Below are 15,336 nucleotides of genomic sequence, written 5' to 3'. Positions count from 1 at the left end.
TGCTAATCAGATACGTTGAACTACATTACAGTATTCAATTAAGAAGTTACATCCAAAAATGGATTTTTCTCCCCAGTTTTAGAACAAAGTGTTCTAATCAAAAGGACACATCAAGTAGGGGGATTGTCTTTAAAATAATACCCGTCTATCTATCCATCTAATTTAATTATACATATTGAGTCTTGAAGAAGTTACATATCCATACATGCAAACCTCCAGACTCTGCAGACTTTATAAATAATGAACAAAAGTTAGCAATGGCTAGCAAAAGTATGCACACTCCTTCAAAATTGCCATTAAAGAGGCAACGTTTACGCAATTTCATCAAATGCAACCCAAAACAGTAACCAAATGGACTTCTGCTTCCATCTGTGCATGGGTCAACCTGCCTGCAAATTGCGTGTCGATCATCCAGTGCAGCCAAGAGGGAGAAGTCACAAGTGCTATCTTTCTGATTGAACACATTAACATTAACTGTCTTGCCTCCAACAGTATTATAATAAATAAGGCAAGACTACACAGCCATTGAGCTCTGCTTCTTTGTTTATAGTTTACAAGTTGTTTTTTTTTTAAGTAGTAGTAGTAGTACAAACCCAAGATTCGCCCAAGCCAAGTTCTTTCTCCAATTGGAAGAGCTTTTGGCTAAGCAATTGTTGATGCAGGGGAAGGGACACAGGTGTTGTCAGAAAACTATTTTAATTATTTACAGAATGATCATTGGAAGGATTACATAAAATACAGAAGAAAAATGTACACCTCTAACAGAAATGAGAAAAAAAATGATGTCGAGCAAATTCACAGACTATAGGGTAACAAAAGCACTTAAATAAGGCAAACAAGGAACAAAAGGGGGGAATCACAAAGACTATATGGGAAATAAAACAGAAATGCAAATTGAGGTTTTGTGTCTTTCAAATGGGAAAAAAAAATGAAGATTTGAAACAGATGATGTTCCCACTAGCAAAATTTTGCTCACGCCAGCAGCCATTATTAGAATTACTGGTGCACTCAACCTTCTCTAACATAGCCTGAAACTTGCCACTTCCACCACACAAACTTCCCAGCACTGATGGGAATGCCATCTTTGTGAAGTTTCACATTTTATCTCCTACAATACACACTTGTGCGGCTGCGTGTACAGTTTTCAATTGTGCAAGAACAGGGAAAGTTGTTTCGCCTCCCTCCTCCAACTAAGGAGGCTACACTACAGCACTCGAGATCCAGTTTTGCTGCCAATGCATTTTGAAATCAATTCCCTTGCAGGAGGGGCTTTCTGTGTTAAAAAAGGGACTTTGAGCCTTGGTTTTCAAATTCTGACCACGCATCGTTCAGCTCCATGAAGATCATTTTGGCATAGTGCTCATAAGGCTGCCCCGTAGCCTGTAAACAAACAAACAAACAAAAAACTGAATTACAATGCAACTGCACCAGAAGCAATTAGCTTTATTTCTGAAGCTAAGAAGAAATCCCCTATAAGTATTACTATCTGCACGCTGAGTTCCTATATTCATAACTTATAAAAGAAGGATGAGTGCACTGAATGAGCTCTGAACTGGGTTTTTTCTCAGTGGGACATGATCGACCAATTTGCCCATCAGAGAAGAACAAGAATGGTTTTGAGTTCAGATGTCAATAAGGGACTACGTGCCAATGAGGACTGAATGATGTTCCCTTCCTGTTCCAGAAATATTTATTTTTTATTTACTTATTAGATTTGTACGCTGCCCCTCTCCGAAGACTCGAGGCGGCTCACAGGATACAATACAAAACAGTGAATACAAAACAAATCTAATGAATTAAAAGATTACGTAAACTAAAAACCCAGCATATTAAAATCAATCTAATAAATACAAATACAATCGCAGTGTACAATGGCCAGGGGGTTCTAGATCTTATTATTATTATTATTATTATTATTATTATTATTATTATTATTATTATTATTATTTAGATTTGCATGCCGCCCTTCTCCGGAGACTCGGAGCGGCTCACAACAATAAAACAGTACAAATCCAATAGTAAAAGCAGTTTAAAACCCTTAATATAAAAAGCAATGATACATCTTATACAAGCCATACATAAAACAAAGTGGTCCAGGGGAATCAATTTCCCCATGTCTGACGACAGAGGTGGGTTTTAAGGAGTTTGCCCCAAGCCTGGTGACATAAGTGAATCTTGAGACTCTTGCGAAAGGCAAGAACGGTGGGGGCAGTGTGAATCTCTCGTGGGAGCTGATTCCAGAGGGCAGGGCCCCCAACAGAGAAAGCTCTTCCCCTAGGCACCGCCAAACAACATTGTCTGGTTGATGGGATCTGGAGAAGGCCGACTTTGTGGGACCTAACCGGCTGCTGGGATTCATACGGCAGAAGGCGGTCGCGTAAGTAATCTGGCCTGATGGGCTTTGCATAATTAATTAATAATTAATAAATAATTTATTTATTTATATAAATAATTAGCAGGTAGTCCTTGACTTACAACCCTTTGAAGTTATGGCAGGACTCTCCCCAGAAAAAGTTACTTATGATCCAGTTCCAAAGTTCTGACAGCTGCGCCCCACCAGTCATATGACCGGATTTTGGATCCTTGGCAACTAACTCACTTTTGTGGCATTTTTGCCCCAAACTGGCATTTACATCCGGGGTGGGAAAGTTGGAATGAGCAGGTTGCCTTTAAGGTTCTCAAGTCAAGGCCTACGTATAGTCAGAAACCTTACTCCCTGAAGCAATCACCACAAGAAGGATGATAACAACTTGCCTATCCTTGTGTATATTCCATAAACCAGGAAGATTTTAGGAGGCACTCCCACGATCTGCTATATATAGTTTCTGTGGCAGCAAACTATGCTTGTTTTTAAATACAGTGATACCTCGTCTTACGAACTGAATTGGTTCCGGGATGAGGTTTGTAAGGTGAAAAGTTTGTAAGACGAAACAATGTTTCCCATAGGAATCAATGGAAAAGTGATTAATGTGTGCAAGCCCAAAACTCACCCCTTTTGCCAGCCGAAGCGCCCGTTTTTGCTCTGCTAGGATTCCCCTGAGGCTCCCCTCCATGGGAAACCCCACCTCCGGACTTCTGTGTTTTTGTGGTGCTGCATGGGAATCACAGCAGGGGAATCACAGCAGCACAAAAATGGGTGCTTCGCTGGCAACGGAAGTTCGGAGGTGGGGTTTCCCATCTCCGGACTTCCATGTTTTTGTTATGCTGCGATTTCGCTGAGGCTCCCCTCGCTGGGAAACCCCACCACCGGACTTCCGTTGCCAACGAAGCACGCGTTTTTGCGCTGCCGGGATTCCCCTGCAGCATCGCAAAAAAACACAGAAGTCCAGAGCCTCAGGGGAATCCCAGCAGTGCAAAATAGGCATTTCGCTGGCAACAGAAGTCCGGAGGTGGGGTTTCCCAGTGGTGGCGGCTTGGGTTTGTAAAGTGAAAATAGTTTGGAAGAAGAGGCAAAAAAATCTTAAACCTCGGGTTTGTATCTCAAAAAGTTTGTAAGACGAGGTATCACTGTACTTCACACCCAAAGCAAGGAGAGTTAGCAGAGAGCACGGTGCAGTTTAACTTTTTGACAACAGCAAAGTGCATGTGTGTGAGGGGGAGGGGTTTAGTCATAATCCTAAATAAGTCATTATTACCTTTTTTTGAAGAGAGCCATTGTAAGTTAAGGTCAACCTGTAATTAGCATCCATGGGAATGATTTTACTCTATCTGTTTGTGAGTATTTACCAGGCACTCACCTTATCTGGATGAACGATGAGCACTGCTTTTCTATAGTACTTTTTGACCTGGTCAGGGGTAACCAGGTCTGCCATCCCAACTGGCTTCCATTTGTTTTCACCTTCCCAAAGAACGGTGTGAAGAGTAGATAATAAAGCTCTTATATTCCTCTCTTTTCCATCAATCCAGTCTAGAAGCTGGCAGGGAAGGAATGGGAATTTGTCTGAGCCAAATGCTGCACAACGTTTCATGGACATAATTTGCTTCTTTTAATCGTTACCCGTAGCAATATTTGTTATCCGACAATGTCGATATGTAATGATTTAATACACTCTAACAGCCACTGACCCACTTTGCTCGTGATGAATTCACTGCTGCTTCTGCTCAACTATTATAGCACTGAGCTAATCTCCGCTTAAGCTCACCACGTCTTAATATACAGAAGCATTTACACATTTGATTTTTCCTATCGATGCACCTATTGGTTCTCAACCCCAACTGTGCAACTCCTCGACTTGTTACATTATTATTATTATTATTATTATTATTATTATTATTATTATTATTATTATTATATTTGTATGCCGTCCCTCTCCGAAGACTCGGAGCGGCTCACAACAGTAATAGAAGCAATATAACAGTGAAACAAATCTAATATTAAAATAAAACATATCTAAAACCCCAGCAATTTAAAACCATACAACACATACATACCAAACATAAAATATAAAAGCCTGGGGGAGGATGTCTCAGTTCCCCCATGCCTGGCGATAAAGGTGGGTCTTGAGTAATTCTCAGTCCCTTGTCTCACAAGAGATATTCCTTACATTAATAGGCATGTTTTTCAGGATCTTTTCTGGCTCTGCTACTTGACTTCCTTTTAAATGGAAATGCCAAAGACAGAACCTGAGATTTCTTACTTACGCCCACTAAGGCAGGGGTGTCAAACTCAGGGCCTGGAGATCAGATCCACCCCATGGAGATCTGGCCCATGGGGCCACCCTCCAAACAGCAAAGGATTGGCCCACAGTGCCTCTGTCAATGAAAACAGAGCTCAGGAGGGCTGCAGGAAGCCCCACCACCCCAGTTTTGTTTTCTCTGGTAGAGGGTTGCAGGAGGCAATTGCAACCAAAAACGGAGCTCGGGAGCTAGTTTTCACTGGCAGAGCGCTTGGGCCACTACAGGCACCCCTGACACAAGTGACATCAAGCTGGCCATGCCCACCCTGGCCCCCTGAGCTCAAACGCAACCCTGATGTGGCCCTCAGTGAAATTGAGTTTGACAACCCTGCAATAAGACATCCACCTTCTTCCTATTGCACTTTATTTTGTAGCCCTTGCCTCTTATAATACTGCAAATTCTTTTTGCACTGCATGCAGTCCACTTCCTGGTCGAAAACACAGCAAGAACCTGAAGCAAGGGGAAATGTCCATCCTAAATGCTACAAACCTTTAATTTTAGAGGGTCCATATCTTTAGATAATTCTTGCTTTCTCATCTCAGCAATGGTTCTGGGTCCTTTTTTGTCACACTTCGCTGAAAAGCCTTGATTTGACAAAAGGTCTTCAAAATCATTTTCTGAAACTTTGGGTTTTTGTCCTGGCAAAGAAGAAAAAAAGTAGCTAGGCATTTTCTTGGTAGAAAATTTACACAGAAAGGACAGATTCGTTATTCATTACTCATGAAAGAGTCGTGGTGGTGCAGCAGGTAGAGTGCAGCACTGCAGGCTACTGAAACTGACTGTAGATCTGTAGGTCAGCAGTTTAAATCTCATCACCGGCTCAAGGTTGACTCAGCCTTCCATCCTTCTGAGGTGGGTAAAATGAGGACCCGGATTGTGGGGGTAATATGCTGGCTCTGTTAAAAAGTGCTATTGCTAACATGTTGTAAGCCGCCCTGAATCTAAGGAGAAGGGTGGCATAAAAATCGAATAAATGAATGAAATGAAATGAATGAATGTTGGTCAATACCGAGCCATTATCTTTTACGAAACTGTTACATCTCCTTGCTCAGAAACAAATCCAACTTTTTTCAATGGGGCTTATTCCTGAATTAGACTCCTAACTTCATTATAAGGCCACGTGGTGTAACAAATCAATTCAATCAGTTACTTGTTATTTACACGTTTCCAGTTAAGAATCTCAGCATAGCCCTGAAATTAATGGTGAGATCTGAGAAAATCTTGGTTGAAGAATTTCATCATGGCCACACAATGATTAGGTAGCATCACTTGAGTAAACATTCCTATTCATTTTCTTCTCTCACATTAACAGTTGCACATTAGTGCAATTATTAGCAGAATTCAACCCTTTATTATATTCAGACTATATAATTCAGTGACCTTGGATTAACCATAATGGAAGAATAGGCAACTTGTAGTACTCCAGCTATTGTTGAATTACAACTGTCAACAATCCTCACCAACATTGAGCAAGGGTGAAGGATGATGGAAGAATTCCCACCCAAAGAAAATGTTTCATTTTCCTGGCTGGAAAAGATTCTACAGGCATCTACCCTCCTGGGGCTACCTCTGCCCAACAGGTACCGGACCAGAATATCTCAGGGACCGCCTTCTGCCGCACGAATCCCAGCGGCCGGTTAGGTCCCACAGAGTTGGCCTTCTCCGGGTCCCGTCGACTAAACAATGTTGTCTGGCAGGACCCAGGGGAAGAGCCTTCTCTGTGGCGGCCCCAACCCTCTGGAACCAGCTCCCCCAGAAATTAGGATTGCCCCCACCCTCCTTGCCTTTCATAAACTCCTAAAAACCCACCTCTGCCGTCAGGCAGGGGGGAACTAAGATGTCTCTCCTTGCCTATGTAGTTTTATGTATGATATGATTGTGTGTTTGTTTTTATATACTGATTTTTTTTAGATTTTTAATGAAAAATTGCTATTTTAGATTTTAAATTTATTTATTTATTTATTTATTCATTCATTCATTCATTCATTCATTCATTCATTCATTCGATTTTTATGCCGTCCTTCTTCTTAGACTCAGGCGGATTACAACATGTTAGCAATAGCACTTTTTAACAGAGCTAGGCTATTGACCCACAATCCGGGTCCTCATTTGACCCACCTCAGAAGGATGGAAGGCTGAGTCAACCTTGAGCCGGTGATGAGATATTAGATATGTTATCATGTATTGTTCTTTATCAGTGCTGTGAGCCGCCCCGAGTCTGCGGAGAGGGGCGGCATACAAATTTAATAAATAAATAATAAACAAACAAATAAACAAATGATCATGGAGATAAAGAGTATCCCTTATACAGTAGTTTCTTTAAACGATTCTTTCTTTAAGCCCCCCTGAGTCTACGGAGAAGGGTAGCATACATGCATTTTAATGAAAAGGGGGGGGGGAGGAATGTTCATAAATTTAGATGCACACTCCTTAAATTGTGAAAGCGAGAGAGCTACATAAATCAATTTGATAGTAGTAGGATTGCCTTCCTGGGCCTAAACCCAACTCCCTGCCCACCTTGTAGAGTCAATCATATTATTAAATTAAATTTAAATTCCAAAGCCAGAGCAACTTAGAACATCTCATAGCAACATAATACAAGCACAAAATATAGTATCAGTATCAGTATCAGCATCTGTGTAGAAACATAGAAGATTGACGGCAGAAAAAAAACCTCATGGTCCATCTAGTCTGCCCTTATACTATTTCCTGCACTTTATCTTAGGATGGATATGTTTATCCCAGGCATGTTTAAATTCAGTTACGTACTGTGGATTTACCAACCACATCTGCTGGAAGTTTGTTCCAAGCATCTACTACTCTTTCAGTAAAATATTTTCTCACGTTGGTTCTGATCTTTCCCCCAACTAACCTCAGATTGTGCCCCCTTGTTCCTGTGTTCACTTTCCTATTAAAAACACTTCCCTCCTGAACCTTATTTAACCCTTTAATATAGTTAAATGTTTCAATCATGTCCCACCTTTCCCTTCTGTCCTCCAGACTATACAGATTGAGTTCATTAAGTCTTTCCTGATACGTTTTATGCTTAAGACCTTCCATCCAGTGTTCCCTCTAATTTTTTGGGGGGGTGGGCGGAAAAGTAAAGTGTCTGAGCGGCCGTCCCTTCGGGACTGGGCGGCACAGAAATATTAAATAAACAAACAAACAAACAAACAAATAAAAAACCCACCCTGTTTTTCCTCAGAGAATTTCAAAATAAAATACTGTACTGTGTGTCTATAACAGTGAGTTCATAATAGGGCAACTCTATCAATATCAAAATGCCACTTAAATAGTTGAGCTAGTTTCAAACTAGATTTTGATTTTCTTTCTCTCTTCCTTACTCCCATTCTTTTTCTTTCTCTTTTCCTTCCTCTCTTCCTCTCTCTCTCCTTCCCTCTCATTCTTTCCCTCTCGGCTTCTGGGCAGGTTTGAAAAACTCTGAGTTGATGATGATTTTTAAGTGAGCGATTGCTCACTGCTCAGCTTAGAGGGAACTATGCTTCCATCATTTTTGTAACCTGTCTTTGGATCTGTTCAATTTTATCAATATCTTTTTGTAGGTGAGGTCTCCAGAACTGAACACAGTATTCCAAATGTGGTCTCACCAGCACTCTATATATAGCGGGATCACAATCTCCCTCCTCCTGCTTGTTATACCTCTAGCTATGCAGCCAAGCATTCTACTTGCTTTCCCTACCGCCTGACCGCACTGTTGACCCATTATGAGACTGTCAGAAATCAATACCCCTAAATCCTTCTCTTCTGAAGTTTTTGCTAACACTATAGACAACTCATTACACACACACACACACAAACACAAAGAGAGAGAGAGAGAGACAGACGGAGAGGGAAATAAAATCTAACAAGTTCTAACATCCACTCACTTTCATTTTACCATACAGAAGCATGGAGCAAACCTGCCCTGTGCAAATCAAGCAGCTCACATTCAGCCAGAAAGGAGGGCTGCCCCTCTCTGATATAAATTTAAAAACAGAAAAAGGAAATTAATTGAGGAATTTGGAAGTAAGTACAGTGATCCCTCGTTTTTCACTGGGAATGCGTTCCAAGACCACCTGTGAAAAATGAATTTCCGTGAAGTAGAGGAAATATATTTTTTAATGTACTTAATGAGTATTTGGACTTTTAAAACCCACCCTTTGCATTAAACAGTCATTCTATAATGTTTCTCAGCTGGAACTACATGTGATACCCTACCAGTTTCTTTTATAGAGTACAGTAGTACTGTAGAAGAATTTTATGAATTTTTCATGGATTTAAAATTTTCAATGGATTTATTATTATTATTATTTATTAGATTTGTATGCCGCCCCTCTCCGCAGACTCGAGGCGGCTCACAACAGTGATAAAAACAATACATGGTAACGAATCTAATAATTAAAATCTAAAATCTTTTTACATTAAAAAGTCTAAAAAGAAAAAGACCCCAATATATAAAAACATACACACAGTCATATCATACACAAAACTACATAGGCAAGGGGAGATGACTAAGTTCCCCCATGCCTGACGGCAGAGATGGGTTTTTAAGAAGTTTACGAAAGGCAAGGAGGGTGGGGGCAATCCTAATCTCTGGGGGGAGCTGATTCCAGAGGGTCGGAGCTGCCACAGAGAAGGCTCTTTCCCTAGGTCCCACCAGACGACATTGTTTAGTCAACGGGACCCGGAGTAGACCAACTCTGTGGGACCTAACTGGCTGCTGGAATTCGTGCGGCAGAAGGCGGTCTCGCAGATTACCTTTAATTTAATTTAATGGATTTAAGCCCCCTTTGAAAAACCGTGAAGTAGCAAATCCACAAAAGATGAACCATGAAGTAGTGAGGGATTACTGTACCTCTATTTCAAAGGATACTACACTTTGACTATGTGAACACCGTACAAAAAACATATATCTTGGAATCAGGAATTTAACTATGCTGTCTCAGCTAGATAGTCAGAAAAACCTATGCCCATAAAGTTAATGGGGATTTGCTGCCAATTGAAACGTGCCGGGTTAAAGATTATGGACTAATGCAAGTCTGATGTCATGTACTTACCAAAGCCAGGGGCTCGGATGCCTCTCTCCTCCCGCCCTCCGATTACACTAAAATTCACAGTGTAGTTGGGTTTGGGTTGTGTGCCCAACTTGGCTGGTTCTGGAGGCTTGGGCTGGGGTGTGGGTTGCCATGAAGTGCCGGTGGTTTGTGGCTTGCTTGCGTGCCACGGAGCCCCCGCTGATTTTTGAGCTGACTTGCCCGCAAAACCGCCAGCTGAGAATGCTCCACTAGATGTTCCTAGGTAAGAAACAATTGGGCATTTTAATAAACCAAAAAATGCTTCAGTCGGAAGGGAAACTTTTCCAAGAGCAATTCTATTGCAACATAGAAACATAGAAGACTGACGGCAGGAAAAGACCTCATGGTCCATCTAGTCTGCCCTTATACTATTTCCTGTATTTTATCTTACAATGGATATATGTTTATCCCAGGCATGTTTAAATTCAGTTACTGTGGATTTACCAGCCACGTCTGCTGGAAGTTTGTTCCAAGGATCTACTACTCTTTCAGTGAAATAATATTTTCTCACGTTGCTTCTGATCTTTCCCCCAACTAACTTCAGATTGTGTCCCCTTGTTCTTGTGTTCACTTTCCTATTAAAAACACTTCCTTCCTGAACATTATTAGTACATTAGTAAGAACGGTGTTCTTAAATGCAATTCAAAATCCGCACCCTGAGCCAAAGCCATTAGTAAAAAGTATGGCAAGAACTTTCAACAGTCCAAACTGCAAACACCAGTGACTGCAAGTACTGATGTGCTATACAGGTAATCCTGAACCTACGACGACAACTGAGCCTAAAATTTCTCTTGCTAAGTGAGAAGGTTGTTTTGCCCCATTTTATGACTTTTCTTCTTCGCAGTCGTTAAGTGAATCACTGCCATTGTTAAGTGAGTCACAGGGTTGTTAAGTGATTCTGGCTTCCCCATTGACATTACGTGTCAATAGGTCGCCATGACCCTGGGACACTGCAATTGTCATAAATAGGAACCAGGTGGCAAGTGTTCCAAATTTTTATCATGGCGATGCTGGTAATGGCCATAAAAGTGTGAAAAAACAGCCAGGAATCACTTTTTTCCAGTGTGTTGTAACTTTGAAGAGTCATTAAATGAATGGTTGTAAATCAAGGGCCACCTGTGGTCTAAGCTGGCCTGTACAGGCACAACATAAAGGCTTGCAATAACTCTTAGTGCTGATCTTAAATCGAAGTTAAATGGTGGAAAGCATATAAACTTCTTTCTGTGAGAGGCAAGGGGAAGGGAAAACAGATGGCCAGATGCTTGAGGAGCTCAAATTGGGAAAACTTACTGACATCACACCTGTTTGTGAATACAACCTCCAATACCACCAGCATCCCAACAAGAAACTGAAAAAAATTATGGCACACACCAAAACACATGGCCATATTTGGGAAATTGCAAGCTGCCTGAATCAAAAGAATAAATAAAGGGTATTCGTTTTTCAAAATGAAGGATGACTTTTATCACTGGCATCAAATTTTTTCTAAGTGAGGGTTGCATACGTACATGTTTAAACAGCCCATTTAGAAGTAGGGGTAGCCCCCTTCCAATGTTTGGATTACAGCTATTTCAGCCGCAGCCAACATGGCCAATGCAAGGGAATGTGAGAGGTGCTGCTCTCAACAGCTGAAAAATGCCAGTCCACCCACCCTCGTGGAATAATAATCCTTGTTTATTTTATTATATCCTTATGAGGATAAACATGAGGATATAATAAAAGGGCCAATGATTGCTTGGCAAAAATTTTCAGCCGCAATGTACACCTGCCTGACTGGGAGCAAATTTGGACTAGAAATATTAATTCAACTAAATCAACAGCTTACAAAGAGAATCAATATAAAATGTTTTATCAGTGGCATTAGGCCCTGAAAAGATTGGTGAAGATATACCCAAGTGGCACCTTCTTCCATTTAGGGTGGGTATTGTTCTGGTTTCTGGTAGAAATTTAGCAATTACAAATAACTCTTATTAAATGCATCTTTCATGAATAAAGAAACTCCATTTATTTCTCTGCTCTCCTGTAATTCAAACACATTCCATACAGGCACTCGGTCCGTTATCTCTCTTAGCTGCATTCCCCACATTCCTTCTCCTGCTCCACTTAACAAGATTTATTTTCCTAACAGCATGACTTTGAAAAACAGCAGAACTGACTGTTAACAACACAAAATACTTTTGCTTACTTGAGAGCGGCAAGAAACACATTCATTTTTTCCCTACGGCAACGTTGAAACTCCACCCTTCTTCCCACTGACCCCCTGATGTGCCAAATACATCACTACAGTATTTAACCCATTCCTCTCCTTAATATCTTCTTCCAGACCTCTGTTCTCTACGTTTTTGGGCCCTTCTGAATTTAGGGTTAACCCAGCGAGCGTCTGATTCTCCATCGCTAGATCCTGAACTCATAGCCCCATCCTGTGGTTGGCCTCCCACCTGTTCTACTACTTGTAACCCCCCCACACACACTAATTCATAAACACTATCTGAATCCGAGTGCTCAATATCTTCATCATCCTCCAACTGATCAGGAGTATGTACAACAGGTAAGTCCTGAAGCGAAAAAGTATTGGAGATAACTCCAAAAATGGCTACAAGAAATAACAGACACTGTAATTGAATTCATACCAGAATTCTTTTTGTTAGGCATTATTAGAAAACCATATTCTAAAAATATGAAATATTTATTATTACATATAGTAACAGCCGTAAGAATTGCCTATGCACAAAGATGGAAAGACCCACAGATACCTGCTGAAAATGAGATAATAATAAAAAAATGACTGTGCAGAAATGGACCGATTAACGATGGAACTAAACGATCAAAAGAACTCGGACTACTACTCTACTTGGACAAAATGGTCTAAATGGATACAAAAAGGAAATGCAAAACAACAGTAAGAGATGGACAGAAAAACAAAATATTAAAAATGATTGTGTATATAATATATAAATATATAATACATTGTATGAATGGAAATATATGGATGTCAACCCACCTGAAAACATTAAGATGTAAATATTTTTTTAAAAATCAATAAAAAATATGTGCACTGGAATAATAATCCTTATGCTAGTATTCTATTTTTATTACTTTTTCCAGAAAGGAAAAAATGCATGTTTGCACGAAGAGAACAACAGTCTCTAATAACAAAACCATCAGGAGTCCTGTGCTGAGTTGGCAGAATACAAATGTTACTAACTAGTAAGTAAGTAAGTAAAGATTAAATTAAATGGTGCAAAAGAAACCAAAAACAGCTTTCTGTGCAGAAATTGCTCATCTAATAATCTGGCCCCAATTCTTCTGACTGTCGAGAGTTATTTGGAGAGGCAACTCTTTTTGTATCTCCTTGAAATCTGCTTTTATGTGTTCCAAATCTTTCCTGAAATATGAACAAGGAAGATGGAAAAGAGAACTGGGGACTTCACTGGGCAAGTAATTCCAACCTGCAGATTATCACCCACAGGCCATACAGGTAGTCCTCAATTTAGTGATCGCCAAAAGTTACAACTGCACTGGGGAAAAGTGACTTAGGACCGTTTTTCACACTTACGCACACTGCAGCATTCCCCATGGTCATGTGATAAAAAAAAAATCAAAATTCTTGGCAACTGACACAAATTTATGATGGTTGCAGTGTCCCAAGGTAACGTGATCACCTTTTGTGACCTTCTGGCAAGCAAAGTCAATGGGGAAACTAGGTTTATTTATTATTTATTGGATTTGTACGCCGCCCCTCTCCGGAGACTCGGGGCGGCTAACAACAGTAATAAAACAATGTACAATAATAATCCAATAAATACTAAAAATGATTAAAAAACCCATTAATATAAAAACCCAAACATACATACAGACATACCACACATGAAATTGTAAAGGCCCAGGGAGAAAGAGCATCTCAATTCCCCCCATGCCTGGCAGCAGAGGTGGGTTTTAAGGAGCTTACAAAAGGCAAGGAGGATGGGGGCAATTCTAATCTCTGGGGGGAGTTGGTTCCAGAGGGCCGGGGCTGCCACAGAGAAGGCTCTTCCCCTGGGTCCCGCCAAGCAGCATTGTTTAGTTGACGGGACCCGGAGAAGAACCACTCTGTGGGACCTATTCAACTGTGTTACTAACGTAAAAGCTGAAGTTGATTCACCTAACAACTGTGCGAAGAAAGGTCGTAAAATGGGACAAAACGCGCTTAGCAAGATGTCTCACTTAGCAACATACATTTTGTAAAACCGTAGTCCTACGCTGAGGACTATCTGCGTACCATTGATTTTGTGGCCTTTCTAGAGACGCTACAACGCTCCTGATGTAAGTTAGCCTGCACAGTTTCACTGAGGACACCGGAGGGCTTTCATCCAATTACGTTTCAAATAACCCTGTTCCCCTGCCAAGCAGCCACAATGACAGCTCAGGCTGCTCTCTCTCCTAACTCAATTTCAGGTCTGTCCCACCTGTCTGCCAGGTTGACCCTCTCCATATCTTTCAGCACAGGCTCCGGTTCAAAAGGTGGACTAGACTCAGGTCTCAATTTTTTGAAATCAAAGGGCAAGATGGGTCTCAAAGGAGCAGCAAGGGATGGAAAACAACAGCACCGAATTATTTCACTGAGCCGGGGGAAACTCCTCTGGCAGAGAATCGGAGCAAAGGCTACAAACCATAGTAGCAGGTGTCTGAACTCCCTGAAGCGGCAGGTGGCTCAATTCAAATGGAAAAAGCACCCTTAAGATTTAAAAAAAACGAGTGATGAGTAATGACTATATGCCTTTTGTAAGTTTTATACCAACACTTACCTGGAAGGCCACTTCTCAAGTTTGCGAGGTCAGCAAAAGGGTCAAGATTTTGTGATTTTGCTTGATTGGAGGAATGACCCATGGAGCCACTGGTTGACCCTCCTGTTGTGAAAGTTGGCCCTGTGTGGTAGTAATTGCAAACACTTGTTGTTGTTGTTTCTTTTTAACAGCAACTATTCATTTTTCGGCCTGTTTGATACCTTTTCCAAACACAGCCAGCATCCACTGGATTTTCTATAGCTTCCCCCCACTGTAAGTATGTTGGATTGTTGCTGTTGTTGTAATCCGTGTTAATAAGCAGTTATAAGATTGAATATGCTGTATTAGTGGATGCGTAGTATAGAAATAAACATGCAGAGAGAGAGAGAGATGTCCTATGATTTTGCGGAAAGGTCCAAAGTTGCCAGTAAGAGAAATGAAGTATGTGAGACCCACCTAAACAAGCGTCAAACCCAGAAGAATCTGTCTAGTACAGTGATGGCAAACCTTTTTTTCCCTTGGGTGCCCTAAGAGCGTGCTCGCATGCTATTGCACGTGCCCGAGTGCTCACACCCATAATTCAATGCCTGGGGAGGGCAAAAACAGCTTCTTCCACCCCCTGGAGGCCCTCTGGAGGCCTGAAATGGTCTGTTTCCCAACTTCTGGTGGGCCCATGTTCATGCTTCACCCTTTCCGGACCGCAAAATACCCTTCCCCCATCCCCCTGGAGGCTCTCTAGAAGCTAAAACCGCCCTCCCAGAGCTTCTGTGCAAGCCAAAAATCAGCTGGCCAACATAGACATGCATGTTGGAGCTGAGCTA

At 41.2% G+C, this 15,336-nt stretch overlaps 1 protein-coding gene across 2 annotated transcripts in view; it reads right to left on the bottom strand.

The window, feature by feature from the left end:
- Positions 1–679: 679 nt before the first annotated feature.
- The window catches only part of LOC139162208 (cyclin-G-associated kinase-like), a 110,561-nt gene continuing 95,904 nt past the window's right edge, over positions 680–15,336 (bottom strand). For both annotated transcript variants that reach the window (XM_070742316.1, XM_070742317.1), the window contains exons 24-28: positions 14,537–14,656; positions 9,735–9,971; positions 5,167–5,315; positions 3,738–3,914; positions 680–1,380 (exon numbers count right to left, since the gene is read on the bottom strand). In XM_070742316.1, the coding sequence (XP_070598417.1) occupies positions 1,279–1,380; positions 3,738–3,914; positions 5,167–5,315; positions 9,735–9,971; positions 14,537–14,656 (785 nt within the window). In that variant the 3' untranslated portion in view covers positions 680–1,278. The remainder of the gene's footprint in view (positions 1,381–3,737; positions 3,915–5,166; positions 5,316–9,734; positions 9,972–14,536; positions 14,657–15,336) is intronic.

This window comes from Erythrolamprus reginae, chromosome 2 (assembly GCF_031021105.1).
Source record: "Erythrolamprus reginae isolate rEryReg1 chromosome 2, rEryReg1.hap1, whole genome shotgun sequence".
Lineage (NCBI taxonomy): Eukaryota > Metazoa > Chordata > Lepidosauria > Squamata > Dipsadidae > Erythrolamprus > Erythrolamprus reginae.
The sequence above is the reverse complement of the archived record's forward strand: the minus strand, read 5'-3'. Positions and strand labels throughout refer to the sequence as shown.